This window comes from Elephas maximus, chromosome 17 (assembly GCF_024166365.1).
Source record: "Elephas maximus indicus isolate mEleMax1 chromosome 17, mEleMax1 primary haplotype, whole genome shotgun sequence".
Taxonomy (NCBI): domain Eukaryota; kingdom Metazoa; phylum Chordata; class Mammalia; order Proboscidea; family Elephantidae; genus Elephas; species Elephas maximus.
This window is the reverse complement of record NC_064835.1, coordinates 48,090,239-48,105,892: the sequence shown is the minus strand read 5'-3', so window position 1 is coordinate 48,105,892 and position 15,654 is coordinate 48,090,239. Positions and strand designations below refer to the sequence as shown.

General features: G+C 38.8%; 1 protein-coding gene across 3 annotated transcripts in view; it reads left to right on the top strand.

Annotated features, from left to right (window-relative positions):
- Positions 1-13,146: 13,146 nt before the first annotated feature.
- The window catches only part of KDM3A (lysine demethylase 3A), a 63,741-nt gene continuing 61,233 nt past the window's right edge, over positions 13,147-15,654 (top strand). Inside the window, exons 1-2 of one of the 3 annotated variants that reach the window (XM_049856756.1) lie at positions 13,147-13,248; positions 13,867-14,082. In XM_049856756.1, coding sequence (XP_049712713.1) covers positions 13,897-14,082 — 186 coding nt within the window. In that variant the 5' untranslated portion in view covers positions 13,147-13,248; positions 13,867-13,896. Of the gene's footprint in view, positions 14,083-15,654 lie in introns of all 3 variants that reach the window. The other 2 variants (XM_049856757.1, XM_049856758.1) reach the window with 2 other exon arrangements.

Here is a 15,654-nt window from a genome sequence, read left to right as displayed (position 1 = left end):
ATGTTTACCTGTATTTTTTTTGACTATGCAAAAGTATTTGACTGTGTGGGTCATAACAAATTATAAATAATATTGCGAAGAATGGGAATCCTAGAACACTTTATTGTGCTCGTAAGGAACCTGTACTTAGAACAAGAGAGAGTCGTTCGAACAGAACAAGGGGATAGTGTGTGGTTTAAAGTCAGGAAAGGTGTAGGTCAGGGTTGTATCCTTTCACCGTACTTACTCAATCTGCACTCTGGGCAAATAATCTGAGAAGCTGGAGTATATGGAGAACAGGGCATCAGGATTAGAGGAAGACTCATTAACAACCTACGATATGCAGGTCACATGACCTTGCTTGCTGAAAGTGAAGAAGACTTGAAGCACTTACTGATGAAGATCAAAGACTACAGCCTTCAGTATGGATTACACCTCAACATAAAGAAAACAAAAATTCTCATACCTGGACCAATAAGCAATATCATGATGAACTGAGAAAATATTCAAGTTCTCAAGGACTTCATTTTACTTGGATCCACAATCAATGCCCATGGGGGCAGCAGTCAAGAAATCAAATGATGCATTGCATTGGGAAAATTTGATGCAAAAGACCTCCTTAAAGTGTTAGAGAGCAAAGATGTTACTTTGAAAAATAAGGTGCACCTGACCCAAGCCGTGGTGTTTTCAATCACCTCATATGCATGCAAAAGCTGGACAATGAATAAGGAAGACTGAAGAAGAATTGACACCTTTGAATTATGGTGTTAGCGAAGAATAATATACTGGTCACTATGAGTTGGAACTGACTCAACAGCAATGGGTTTGGTTTTGGTTTTACCAGAAGAACAAATCTATCTTGAAAGAAGTACGGCTGGAATGCTCCTTGGAAGCAAGGATGACGAGACTTCGTCGCATGTACTTGGGACACGTTATGAGGAGGGACCAGTCCCTGTAGTAGGACCTCATGCTTGGTAGAGGGTCAGTGAAAAAGAGTAAGAACCTCAACTAGATGGATTGACACAGTGGCTGCAACAATGGGCTCAAGGATAACAATTGTGAGGCCAACACAGGACTGGGCAGTGTTTCGTTCTGTTTTACATAGGGTCACTATGAGTTGCAACTGGCTCAATGACACCTAACAACAACAACCCACTTTTTGCTGTGGGACAATTTGTCCTACTAGTGACCACCCAGTGTCTTTTGAATTTCTTTTTATATTTGGAGCTATTCCTATGTTATGTGTCTTGCCTCCTCAAGGTATGAGCCGAAACTCAATTAACAAGGTGCTCTTATGGCTAAGAGATACATACATGACCTAGGCTTCACTGACCAGACACAGCCAAGTGACATCTCAATTTGGAAAAGAGTACCACAAAAAGGCAGGTACTACCCAAATGTAGTTCCTAAAAAGGGTGATGAAGCATGAGAAAGAGACATGGAAGAGTCAGCAACAGCAATGGCATATCTGTGGTGCCACAAGTGGCGTGATCATTCCTTTGAACATTCAGGCAGGCTAATGTGGGCTCTAAATATTTCAACTCAAATCCTAACTCCCTGGTCCTTCTGGAAACTCTGTAATCTATCTAATATTGTTTAATACATTTCCCTTAAGACTATCTTAATTGGATTGTGTGCCTGCAAAATAGAACCCCCATTAATAGATGTCTTAACATCATTTATTGAATAATTTCTCTTTCCTCACAGATTTGAACTGCAAATTTGGTAGACTTCTGCTTCTGAAAGACGGAGTATCAGGGATCATATTTACCCTCCCACCTGAAACAAATTTAAAAAGAGATAAAACACATAAAACAATGGGCTTCAGATATGGTATTAGGTGTTGTAGGACAGTGATCCCTGAAAGATGGGAAACAAGTGAGGTAAGTCCTATGATTTCCCCAGCTTATGATCTTGAGAGGATTTTCATGCCAGTGCACGAAGTGGAAACCCAGGCAGGGCTGAGTGGTTTCCCTGAGTTGAACAGATGAAGGTGGGAGTGCAGGGAGGCCAAGGCAGCTAGAGTTCATAGGGAAGAGTACCACAGGAGAAAAAGCAGCTCAAAGAGAAGGTTTTGGGTATCTGTTAAGAGTGGCACCTGAGTTTTCAGCTAAATACTAATCCATGTATATGAGTGAGTAAACAACCTAAATCTATAGAAAGGACTGTCTGAAAAGAACACAATCCCCAGAGCTCACAGAGGGCCAGGAATAGTCCATGAATGCACCAGCCAGAGTGGAAAACCTCGTAATTCAAGGAGCATTGGGTAGAGTACTCAGAGTGAAAAAAAAAAAAAAAAAAGCCTCAGACTAATTGCCTGAATAGTGTGACAAAATTAACTGTAATGTATGGGCTGCTGGTCCTACTTTACAATACTCAAAATCAAGCTTTTAAAGGACAAAACTGTTTTTAAGTAATTAACTGCACACCAAAACAAAGCTCAAGAATATTTTCAGAAATAGAAAAATGTCTCACACAGAGCAGAGTAAAACTGATGAACTGATGATCTGATCAAAAATTAAACATACTGCCCATAATGAGGAGTAAAATCAATCCATTAAAACAGGTCCAGAAATATCATAGATGATAGAATTAGTAGGCAAGGACATTATATTCCATATGTTCAAGGAGGTAGAGGAAAACATGCACATATGAAGGACAGACATGAAAAAAATATTTCTGAAGATACAAACTGAACTCCTAGAGATGAAAAAAATGAAAAATACCAAGGAGGGGGTTAACAGTAGATTAGACACTGCAGAAGAAAAAAACAGTAAACTTGAAGACACAGCAGTAGAAGCTATCCAAAATAAAACACAGATAAAAAAAGCTGAAAAATAAATAGCACATGAGTGAGCTGTGGAACAACTTCATGTGGTCTAAAATATGTTCAATTGGAGTACTTGAAGATGTGAAGAGAAATGGGTAAATAAAACAAAATTTAAGGAAATGATGGCTAAAAACTTTCAAAATTACTTCAAAATTCAACCCCATGGGTCCAGAAAGTTCAGCAACTCCAAGCATAAGAACATGAAGAAAACTATCTCAATGCATATCATTAAATGGCTTAAACTCAGTGATATAGAGAAACTCTTAAAAGCCGCCAAAGAAAAAAGACACATTATATACAGAGGAACAAAAATAAGAATGAGAATAGACATCTTCTTGAAAACAACACAGTGGAGCAACAGCTTTAAAGTACAGAAAGAAAGAAAAAAATACCATCAATTTACAATTTTATACCCAAGAAAAGGATCTTTTAAAAACAAAGACTAAATTCAGACTTTCAGATATATAAAAGCTGCCAGTACTTGTCATCAGCATACCCACACTACAAGAAATATTAAAGGAACTCCTACAAGCAGAAAGAATATTATAACCAGCGGAAATCTGAATTGATACAAAACAATGCAAAACACTGGAAATGTAACTACATGGGTAAATACATAAGAATTTTTCTTATCATCTTAATCTCTTTAATAGATAATTGATTTTAAACAAAAATAACAATGCATTTTGGGGTTCGCAGCATATATAGGTGGCATAGTGGTTAAGAGCTACAGCTGCTAACCAAAAGGTCAGCAGTTCAAATCCACCAGGCACTCCTAGGAAACTCTATGGGGCAGTTCTACTCTGTCCTATACGGTCACTATGAGTTGGTATCGACTTGACGGCAACGGGTTTGGTTTTTGGTTTAGCATATATAAAAGTAAAATGCATGAAGATCAAATAGCATAAAGTACCAAAAATGGTGAAGTATGAAACTCTAAAACAGTAATGATTAAGCTAGCAAAAAATGTCAGGATTCACTTTTACAGAACTCTGGAATGGACTAACAATTTACAACAACCAGGAAATTACAAAATGAAGAAGCTGCTAAATTATAGCAAGAGTGTTGTGACATTTTAACTTTTCACTTGTCTCCAGGTATTTTCTAAGTATTTAATAATTTCCTTTGTAGTTTCTTCTTTTAATTGTTGGTTAAAAATATGTTTAATTTCCACATATTTGTGAATTTTCCTCTTTTCATTCTGTTGTTAATTTCAACTATTCTATTTGGTCAGGGAAGAGGCCTTGTCTGATTTCAATCTTAAAACTTATTGAGACTTGTTTTGTGACCTCATATAGGGTCTATCATGGAGAATGTTCCATGTGCATTTCAGAAGACTGCTGTCATCAGGTGGAGTCTTTTGTACATGTTGGTTAGGCTCAGTTTGTTTATAGTGTTGCTCAAGTCCTCTATTTCGTTTTGATCTTCTGTCTAGATGTTCTATCCATTACTGAAAGTGTGGTATTGAAGTCTCCAAGTATTACTGTGAAATAGGCTATTTATTCTTGCAATTATGTCAATGTTTGGGGGTCTGCTGTTAGGCGGATATACATTTGTAATTGTTATATATTCTTCATAGGTTGATCCTTTTACCGATATATAATGTCCTTCTTTGTCTGTTGTACCAATTTTTGACTTAAACAGTATTTTGTATGATATTAGTATAGTCATCTCTCTTTTGGTTACTATTTGCATGGAATATATTTTTTCATATTTTCACTTTCAACCTGTTTATGTCTTTGTATCTGAAGTGAATTTCTTGTTGATGGCATATAGTTGGATCATTTTAAAATCCATTTTGTCAATCTCTGCCTTTTGATTAGAGTTTAATCTACTTATTTTTAGAGTAATTACTGATAAGGACTTACTTATGCCATTTATTTTCTGAGTGTATTATACCTTTTTTTGTTCCTCATTTCCTCTATTACTCCTTCTTTTGTGTTTAGTTGGTTTTTTATAGTAAATTATTTTGATCTCCTTGTCATTTCCCTTTTTTTTTATTGTGATAAGTACATACGTAACAAAGCATTTGCAATTTCAACATTCTTCACAGGTACAATTCAGTCACATTAGTTAGTCATTATGTTGTTCAACCACATCTTAGGCTGGGTTTTCTAGAGAAGCAAAACCACTGAGAGAGAGAGAGAGTGATTTATAGCAAGGAAATGGCTCACATGGTTATAGGGGCTGGAAAGTCCCAAGTCCGTGGGTCAGGCTGGAGGCTTCTCCTGACTCACGTAGCTGCAGGGCTGGTGAATCCAAGATCAGCAGGTGAGACAGCAGGCCTCTGGCTCACAGGCTGCAGAGGTCAATGAATTCCAAGATCAGCAGGTAAGTTGTTAGCTCAGGTTCCAAGAACTGGAGGTCAGATGAGGATCCAGAGCAAGCAGAACCCAGCGAGCTTTGCCAGAAAGTCCACATATATTAGATTAAGGCCGCACCCCCAAGGAAAATCCCTTTTGACTGATTGAGTGCTCATAGATGATCTCATTATGGAGGTGACTACATTATATCAGATCTCATTATGGAAGTGATTATACCATTACATAGCTGCCTAATTACATCATAATTGCCAAACCACTGAGAATCATACCCCTGCCAAGTGGGCACACAGCCTTAATTATCACAAACCATCATCACTATTTGTTTCCATTTTTCATCACCCTTAATATTTTTTTTTAAACAGGAACTCCCCTAAGCAATGAGTCTCCCCTTTTCCTTCCGTCCTGCCAACCCATGCTAATTTTGATCTCTATACACTTGCCTATTCTAGATATTTCATATAAGTGAGATCACATAATATTTGCCTTTTTTGACTGACTTATTTCATTCAGCATAACATTTTCAAGGTTCATCCCACATGCATCAGGTCTTCATTTATCTTTATGGCTTAGCAATATTCCATTGTATGTAAGCACCACATTTTAATTATCCATTCATCTGTTGATGGAATCAATATCCACTTAACTTAGTTATCTAGTGCTACTATAACAGAAATACCACAAGTGGATGGCTTTAACATAGAAAAATTTATTCTCTCACAGTCTAGGAGGCTAGAAATCTGAATTCAGGGTGCCAGCTCCAGGAGACTTTTTCTCTCTGTCAGCTCTGGAGAAAGGTCTTTGTCATCAATCTTCCCCTGGTCTAGGAGTTTCTCAGCACAGGGACCCCAGGTCCAAAGGATGCATGCTCCTGGCTCTTCTTGTTTGGTGGTAATGAAGTCCCCATCTCTCTGCTTGCTCCTCTCTTTTATATATCAAAGAGATTGACTCAAGATACAACCTAATCTTGTAGACTGTGTCCTGCCTCATTAACATAACTGCCTCCAATCCCGCCTCATTAACATCGTAAGGGTAGGATTTACAACACACACAGGAAAATCACATCAGATGGTGGACAATTGCACAATATTGGGAATCGTTGCCCAGCTAAGTTGACACATTTTGGGGGGACACAATTCAATCCATAGCAGACATTTAGATTCTTTCCATCTCTTCCCTGTTGGAAGTAGTGCTGCAATGAACACTGGTGTACAAGTATCTAGTTGTATTTGTTTCCAGTTCTTCTGGGTATATATCTAGGAGTTGGAATTGCTGGATCACATGGTAATTCTATGTTTAACTTTTTGAGGAACCGTAAAACTGTTTTCTACATTTTACAATCTCACCATTTTACAGTCTCACCAGCAATGGATAAGAATTACATTTTCTCCACATCATCGCCAACACTTGTTGGTCTCCATTTTTTAAATCATAGGCATCTTAGTGGTTTTTTATTTGCATTGCCCTATATGAGTTTTTTTTTTTTTTTATATGAGTTGGAACTGACTCAACGGCACTGTTTTTTTTTTAATGACTGATGATGTTGAGCATCTTTTCATGACCTGCTTCTTGTTTCCTTTTGTGTGTATGTATTTTATCTTTTTTTCTTTGTAGTTACCATGGGGATTACATTTAACACCCTAAATTTATACCATTCTAGTTTGAATCAATAGCCATTTAAATAACATAAAATATTCTGCTCCTAAATAGAACTATCTTCTCCTTTACGCTGTTGTTGTTCTAAATTACACCTTTATATCTTCTGTCCCCAACAACATAGGTTAATAATTATTTTTTGTACTGTCTTTTAAATCATGTAAGGCATAAGAAGTGAAGTTACAAACCAAAAATACAATAATATTGGTTTTATATTTTTCCATGTAGTTACCTTTACCGAAGATCTTCATTTCTTCATATGGCTTCAATTTACCATCTAGTGTTCATCACTTCAATCCAAAGGACTCCCTTTAGGATTTCTTGTGGTGCCTATATAGTGGTAACAAACCCCTTCAGCTTTTGTTTATCTGGAAATGTCTTAATCTCTCCCTCATTTTTAAATATCACTTTACCAGATACAGAATTCTTGGCTGACAGTTTTTCCCTTTCAGCACTTTAAATACATCATCCCACTGCCTTCTGGCCTCCATGGTTTTTGATGAGAAATTGACTGTTACTCTTATTGAGGATCACTTCTTTGTGACAACTGGCTTCTCTCCTGATGCTTTCAAGATTCTCTTCATCTCTGGCCTTCAACAATTTGATATTAATATGTCTTAGCATGGATCTCTTTAAGTTTATCCTTTTTGGAATTCATTCAAATTATTGGATATGCAGATTCATGTCTTTCATCAAATGCGGGTAGTCTTCGCCATTATTTCTTCAAATATTTTTTCTACTTCTTGTATCTCTCACCTCTCCTTCTGTAACTCACATAATGCTTACATTGTTATGCTTGATGGTATTCCCCATATCATTTAGGATCTGCTCACTTTTTTTTTTTCTTTCTGCTTTTCAGACTGGATAATTTAAAACTTCCTACTCACTGATTTTTGTTTTCTTCTGCCTACTCAAATCTGCTGTTGAACCTTTCTAGTAAAGTTTTCATTTCAGTTATTGTCCTTTTCAGCTCTAGAATTTCTATTTAGTTCTTTTTTTATAATTTCAATCTCTTTATTTACAGTCTCAGTTGGCTTATACATCATTTTCCTGATTTTCTTCAGTTCTTTGTCTATGTTTGCCTTTAGCTCTTTGAACATATTTCAGGTAGTTGTTTTAAAGTCTTTGTCTAATAAGTTCAGTGTCTGTGCTTCATTAGAGATAGTTTCTGACACTTTATTTTGGCCCTTTGAATAGCCTATTCTTTCCTATTTCTTTGCATGTGTTGTGAATTTTTGGTTGAAAACGAGACACTTGACTATTAAAATCTGGTAACTATGGGAATCAGGTTTTCCCTTCCCCAGGGTTTTTTTTTTTTTTTAATCTGTAGGAGTCTATCAGTTTAGTGACTTTTTAAAACATCATATTACAGAAACTAGGAAATATGGTTAGTGAAAGCATGTATTATAGCCACTGGAAATGCTGTGTTAATCATACGGTAACTTTTCATATATGTGTGGGTTTATGTATTAACTATTTCCATATTTCTGACAATATTTCATTCATTGAAATTACAGCTTAACTTGAAAAGAGTTAACATCTTTATCAAGTTCTTCTATATATGGAGATGGCATTTTTTCAAATCTTTTATGCAAGTCAGTAAAGGTTTATCTTTTTTTAATATACAGGTTTTTGTCATTTCTTGTATTTATTATTAGGCAGTCTAGTTTTTATTATCATAAATGATTTCCTTTTTTTCTATTATACATTCTAATTGATGTTTGCTAAAGAATAGGAATTCTTTTGAGTTTTGTTGATCTTATATTGTGGAACCTTTTTGCCCATTGTGTTAGTTCTAACAATTTTTTTGGTTAATGTTCCTGAATTATCTACAAATTGTGTGTGTGTGTGTTTTCTTTCCAATGTTTATATTTTATTATTTTTCATATTCTATTGTATTAGCAAACTTCATTACAATTTGAATAATAGTGATAATAATAATAGTGGACATCCTTATCTTATTCCTAACATTTGTGGAAATTCTTCTAAAATTTTACAATTAAGTATGATGTTTAAGTATATTTCCGGTACATCTTGTTTCCCAAGTTATGGAAGTTTTCTTCTATTCATAGTTTGCTAAGCGTTTTTATAATGAATGGGAATGAAGATTTATAAAATGCTTTCTCTGACTCTATTGAGATAATCATGTGTATTTTCTCCTTAATCTGTTTGTGTTACTGTTGGCTGCCATCGAGTCAGCAACTTATGGCAGCTCATGGGGTCCTCACTCATGGCAACCCCATGCACAACAGGAAGAGACCATTGTGATCCATAAGGTTTTCACTGGCTGCTTTTCAGAAATAGATAGATCTCCAGTCCTTCCTTCCTAGACTGTATAACTAGAAGTTCTGCTGAAACCTGTTCAGCATCACAGCAACACACAAGCCTCCACTGACAGATGAGTAGTGGCTGTGCTTGAGGTGTACTGGCCAGGAATCAAACCTGGGTCTCCCACATGGAAGGTGAGAATTTTATCACTGAACCATCACTGCCCTTGATCTGTTATAGAACTAGAGCACACTAATAGGATTTTAAAATTAACTCTAAATTTCAAAAATAACACAAGAATTCATCCATCTTATAAAAATAAGAGAATTACAAATAAAGCTAAATCACTTTTGACTAATACCCCCAATTCTAGTGTACACTCCTTAATACCACTAACCACCATTATGAGTTTTAAAACATACATTATTTATATATATATAATATATAAAGTAAATTTGTATTATTTATAATTAAAAACCCGTGACTGTTGAGTCAATTCCAACTCAAAGCGACCCTATAGGACAGGGCAGAACTGCCTCATAGGGTTTCCAAGGAGTGGCTGGTGGATTGAAACCATTGACATTTTGATTAGCAGCCAAGCTCTTAACCACTGTGCAACCAGGGCTCTGTTATATGTAAGTAGAAAAAAAAAAAATTTTTTTATATATTAAATAAATAAATGTCATATACTTACTATATAAAATATATGGTACTGGGGTGTGTGTGTGTGCTTAAATACAGGTAGTCCTCAACCTGTGATGTATTTGAGTTATGACGAATTGCACTTACAACCATTAGTTTTGTACATCTTATCGTTAGTAATATGTACTACATAGAATGTTGTAGTGTGTAATTTGCTTATGTTATCATTCTCATGCCAACCCCCAAAGACAAATAAAGATTAGATTTATAAAGATACTGATAATAAAAGGCAATAATAATGAAAACTAAAAAAATAAAATAATGAGGCATTCACCTTACATCAGAACTGACTTAACAATGAAATTGTCGGAACAGAACCCCATTGTAAGTCAGGAACTACTTACAGTACCAAATGCAACTCTCTTTTTCATTCAAAATATGTTTGGTGATCTGTCTTTACTGGTACATCTATATATCTCTCATTCCTTTTTAAGTGCTCTATAGCATTCCATTACAGGTATCAGATTCCTTTTATTCACTTTATTTATTTGTTCCCCAGTTGAAGTACTTAGAGTTCCAAATTTTCACAACCACAAACAATGCTGAAATGAACAACCTTCTAGATTCTCCTAGTTCATATGTGTGAATGTTTTTTAGGAGGAAAAACAAGTTTTCATAGAGCTGATTCCAACTCACAGCACTCTGTGTGTTAGAATAGAACCGCGCTCCATAGGATTTTAATGGCTTATTTTTCAGAAGTAGATCACCAGACCTCTCTTCTGAACGACCTCTGGGTGGACTTGAATCTCCAACCTTCCTTTTAGCAGCTGAGTGCATTAATTATTTGCACCACCCAGGAGAGACTCTTTCCTAGCATTTTCTAGGACAGATATGTTCCTTGGTTTCTAGGAAGTTTACAAATATTTTAAAAACTATGAATGGGTTTTGAATGTAAGCATGTGCTCTTAATATTTCTAGTTTTCTAGGGAGTTTAGAAGTACTTTTAAAATAATGAATAGGTGCTGAATGTGAGTGCATGCTCTCTTAGCCTGTACTGAAATGAACATATAATTTTTCTCTTAAAATGTTAAGTAGTGAATTATAGTAACTTTCTAATCTTGAACTATCCTTGTATTTATAGGATAACCCCAATTAATCATAACGATTATTTTGAAATATACTGCTGGATTTAATTTGTTGATACATTTTATACAAGATTTTCCATCTATGTTCATAAGTATAATTAAACTATAGCTTTCCTTTCTTGTATTCTGCTGGTTCAGATGTGGTAAAATAGTTTTTCTAGTTTTATAAAATGCATCGGGTATCTATCCATCTCTTCTAAATTATGGAACCATGAATAGCATAAGAATTGTATGTTCCTTGACATGTAGTAGAACTCGTCCCTTAGCAGTTGCTTTTCAAATTAATAATTAATTATGTAACCTAAGTCCTCCATACTCACTTATTTTTTAAATCTAAGTGGTACCTGTTTCTTGGACAGATGGATTTAAATCTTCTACACCCTGATTACAAATTTGTCAAATTTTTTTCTCATAGTTCTGACAGTTTAGTCTTAGGTTAAGCTATGTTCCATCATACTAGTACAGGAGTTTATATTATCTTTGTGGACTTCAACTTTTATTAATATAAAACCCTTCCATCTTTTTAAAAGTTTTTTCTTTCAATTGTAGTAATATTACTATATTACTTTTCTTTGATTACCATTTGATTAAACCCATTGCCGGTGAATTGATTCTGACTCATGGCCACCCTATAGGACGGTGTAGAACTGCCCCATAGTGTTTCCAGGGAGTGCCTGGTGGACTCCAACTGCCCACCTTCTGGTTAGCAGCTGAACTCTTAACCACTATGCCACCAGGGTTACATGTGATTAGTAAAACTTTTATTCCAATTTTTTCAAGCTTCCTGTGGTGTTGTAGGAGTGTTGCTTGTGCTTGATTTATAGGTGTCTTTTGTTTTTAATCTGAAATATGTCTTTTAAATTTATGAGGAAAATTAACCCATTTATATTTATTGTAAATACTGATGTTTGGACTTCTCTCATTTTACTTTTTTCTATTTACCATACTTCCTTCCAGCTTCTTTTTCTTTCCTTGCTTTGGTTTCTGCCTTTTGCTGTGTTGGATTGGATAGATTTTCTCTGTTCCATGTTCTCCCTGTCTAATGGTTTGCAAATTATAAATTCAATTTAATTCTTCTAATGTGTATTCTTAACTTTAGGAACTTATTTAATGTTATATTTTCAAAACATTTATATTTCAAATCAACACCTGTAGTTAACTTGTAACCATAAATCTCTGGAATAAGTTTCTGAACTTTTTCTGATTCTGTTTCCACACTTCTAAAACTTGGAACATGAACACTTCCCTACTTATCTTGAGGATTAAATGTGATTCCACGTCAATTATCAGCTCAATACCTGTATAAAGAGGTCTTCAATGCCTTCATTCCATTTCTTCTTCATTATTCAGGGAAGAAATTTCCAGCCCAGAGCACACAATGACCTCTTCTCCTTCGTCCTTCAAAGTCACCTCCTTTTCACCTTTAATATCTCTTGCATCATTATTGCCCTCATCTGGTTTTTCAATTCCTTTGAAGTCTCAAAATATCTTCTCATCCTGTCTCCACATAAAAAATAAAAATAAAAAACCATTCTACACTGTATTGACTGGCTTCTTTTCCTCAAGATTTAATGAACATCAGTACCCAATGACTCTAAGCCTTTCTTCATTTTTCTTCCAAAATGGCGGACTTTAGACTTCCATGATCAGCACCACGTGCGTGCGCCTGCGCCTCCCGCGGCCATTTCACCCAGCAACCGTAGCTCCAGCTTCTGCTCTGCTCCTACAACACGCGAAGCGCCTGCGCACAAGCCCCCAGAGCACTGTCGCTCCTCCCTCTAGCTGAGTACGCCTGAAACCGCACGTTCCCCTCTTTCCCTCCCCCTCTGTCGCTGCACCGCCCTCGCCCCTTTCCTATGAGATTCTTCCGCCAAGTGGAAGGCCTATCTCCCTTCGACAGCCTACGCACTTGAAGAGCAATCCAATAGGCACATACAGCCCTAGGTTTCGCCATTCAGTTTTATCTGTGCGCCGTGGCATTTTTCCTTCGGAACCCAGAGTTGATAACCGATTTCACGGGACTTTTTGCACATCGTGAGGCAACGAATGTAAAGAATGAGCCCGTGGCGGAGGGATCTCTCGCTTACTCTCTGTGTACTTTAATTTAACGGGGGTCGCTCAGGAGTCGGAAGAGGGAGGAGGGGGAAAGGGCGGGGACAGCCAGGGAATTGTTTTTTTCTCTAGCCCCGCCCTCATGTAGCCAACCAATAGTGATGGGTTATCTCTCCACGAACCTCGCCCAACTCCTTTGACTCAGCCAATGAGTGGTGGAAGCGGCTCCGAGGGGGCGGGCCTGGGAGGTTGTGCGTGTCTTGTGAGAGCTGTTGAACCAAGTCAGAGCTAGAGTCGCTTGGCGGCTGGAAGCTGCGGCGGCGGCCACCAGTGACTCAGGGAGCCGGGAGGCGGGGTAAGAGTGCCGCGGCCTCAGCTGGGCGAGGAGGAAGAAAGGTGAAGGTGGCGGAATCGCTGGCCCCGCCGCCCCAGCGCCACGGCAGAGTCGGGGCCATCGGCGTCAGGGGATCGGCAGCCGGGATGCGAGGGGCAGGGGTGGGGGGCGGGGAGGGCCATCAGGGCAAGTGTCGAGCCGCCGACTAGGTCCCCCCTTTCCGCAGGGCCTCCCGGGGCGGGGACCTCCCCGGGCAGGGACCTGGGAGCCAGCGACAGGCCCTCTACACTGGGGGTCTGGGGGGGTGCTTGTTCTTTTCCTGGGTGAGGGGCGAACACTCTAAAATTTACTTACGCCGCAAATAATTGTCCCCTTACTCCCTCTGCGTTTAGGTAGAAGGTTTCAGAAACGGGAAACTTAAGAGAGCGCGGGTCACGCGGTGCCCCGCCGTGTTTGCGGTGGGGGAGGAAGCCGGGGTGGGGGGGGGATGGCACGGGCGGAGGGCTTGGTGCGGGGTCGCACCCGGCTGCCGCCTGTGCTTGCCCCCCAGAGCAGACTTAGGACCCCCTCCTCCCACGTACCCCGCCCTCTTTCTGGCCCCCTCCCACCGGCTGCCCCCACCTCATTTTGTTTTTGCAGGGAGGAGCCCTTCCTGCAGGCGTGGAAACCATGGTGCTCACGCTCGGAGAAAGTTGGCCAGTATTGGTGGGGAAGCGATTCCTCAGTCTGTCTGCAGCCGACGGCAGCGACGGCAGCCACGACAGCTGGGACGTGGAGCGCGTTGCCGAGTGGCCCTGGCTTTCTGGGACCATTCGAGCTGTCTCCCACATGGACGTTACTAAGAAGGATCTGAAGGTAAACAGGCTCCCCGGCCTAGGCAGTCGGACGTTTGGTAGTTACCTTGGTAACCGACAATCAGCCCTCCTTGCCCCACACACACCCTTTTTTGAAAACGGTGACTAGAAAGTTGGCATTGATCTGAGGGTGCAGAATACTAGACCTTGAAAGTCTTTGAAATGGTTGTGTAAAGCCGAGATGTGTTTGGCCTAGAGTTCCTTGCTGCTGTGTTAAATAATGGGTTTGGGGCTGCTCAGACACGCTTTGTTATTGCCCGCGCAATGCCTCGCTAGGGCTGTCTGATTGTTTTTCCGAAGCAGAAGCACTGTTGGTAGTATTAAGTTGGGCCAGGGGATGACGTTTGCAATCACATTGAGGGCTAATGTCTTGAAAGTGCTTTCCATAGGTTTTTTTATTTGTTCCTTTTAATTTATTTTATCAACTTTTTAAACCTTCAGACTTGTTAGAAGTGAAGGGTTAAGTGTAGAGGGAGGAGCTTAGTTTTGTTTGGCGTATTAAGGTGGGTGTCCGTTTGCGGTGGGTCAGGGCTCCAGTGGGTTCCTGGTTGCCCGTGATGAGCCGGTAGGTGGGTGTGGGATATAACCATATATGGAAAGGTGGGGTGGAGCTGCCCCATATATGGTGTGTTGGAGGAATGTCTTTGAAATATTGCACTTGGGTGTTTCGGGGAGGGAAGGAAATGGGAACAAGTGCAGCAAGTGATTTTTAATCGGAATGACACTCAGAACCTTTTTCAGTTTTTCAAAGAAGGACGAATCCTGGAGGTTCTCCCTAATAGTAGTATTGGTATGAAAAGATTGCCTGGGAACAACCAGTAAGGAAGCCATTTGTACCAACAAAGACTCCTTTGTGCAAAAATAACCAGATAAAAGTCCCTAACAAAGAGACTTAAGTGGTGATAGTTTGAAGTCAGCTTGTCAGAACAGAAGACGTTTGCACCCTGGGTAATGGATGTGTTGTTTTCAGTATTTTCACTTGGTCCTCATCTTTGCTTTTTCTTGGAAACTATGCTCAAATAAAGGAATCAAGTTTTAGTATTAGCAGTTTGAATATGTGTTGATTTCTGAAACACTGTTCGTTTTAACACTTTTAGGTGACAGTGCATACCCAGACCAGTATTAGTCAGTAAGGTCTTGTGGAGATAGGGATGTGTGGTGTTGAGCCTACACAGTGTGTCTTGTCTTCATATTTAGATGGAGTTGTGACAATTGAGCATTTAACCATCATCCTGAGCACTTCACAGCCATGACCTTTTTTAATCCTTATAGCAGTTCTTCAAGAGTATTGGCTCCATTTTACAGATGAAAATACTGAGACTGGGGAGATTAAGTATCTTGCCCAAGGTCACATTTTTAGGAATAAGTGTAGCCCAACCCCCAGTAAGGCTTGACTCCAGAAGCCGCCCTCTTAACCATTATTCTTCATGACCAAGGAATGTGCCATAAAAGGATTCCAGAAATACACTGTGAGGTTTGGTTTTTCTCCTTTTTACCTACCACTTGTTCTTGTAGCAAATCATGCTTTGATGTTTATAGAGGGAATGTGGTATGGTGTAGGGATGACCAACCT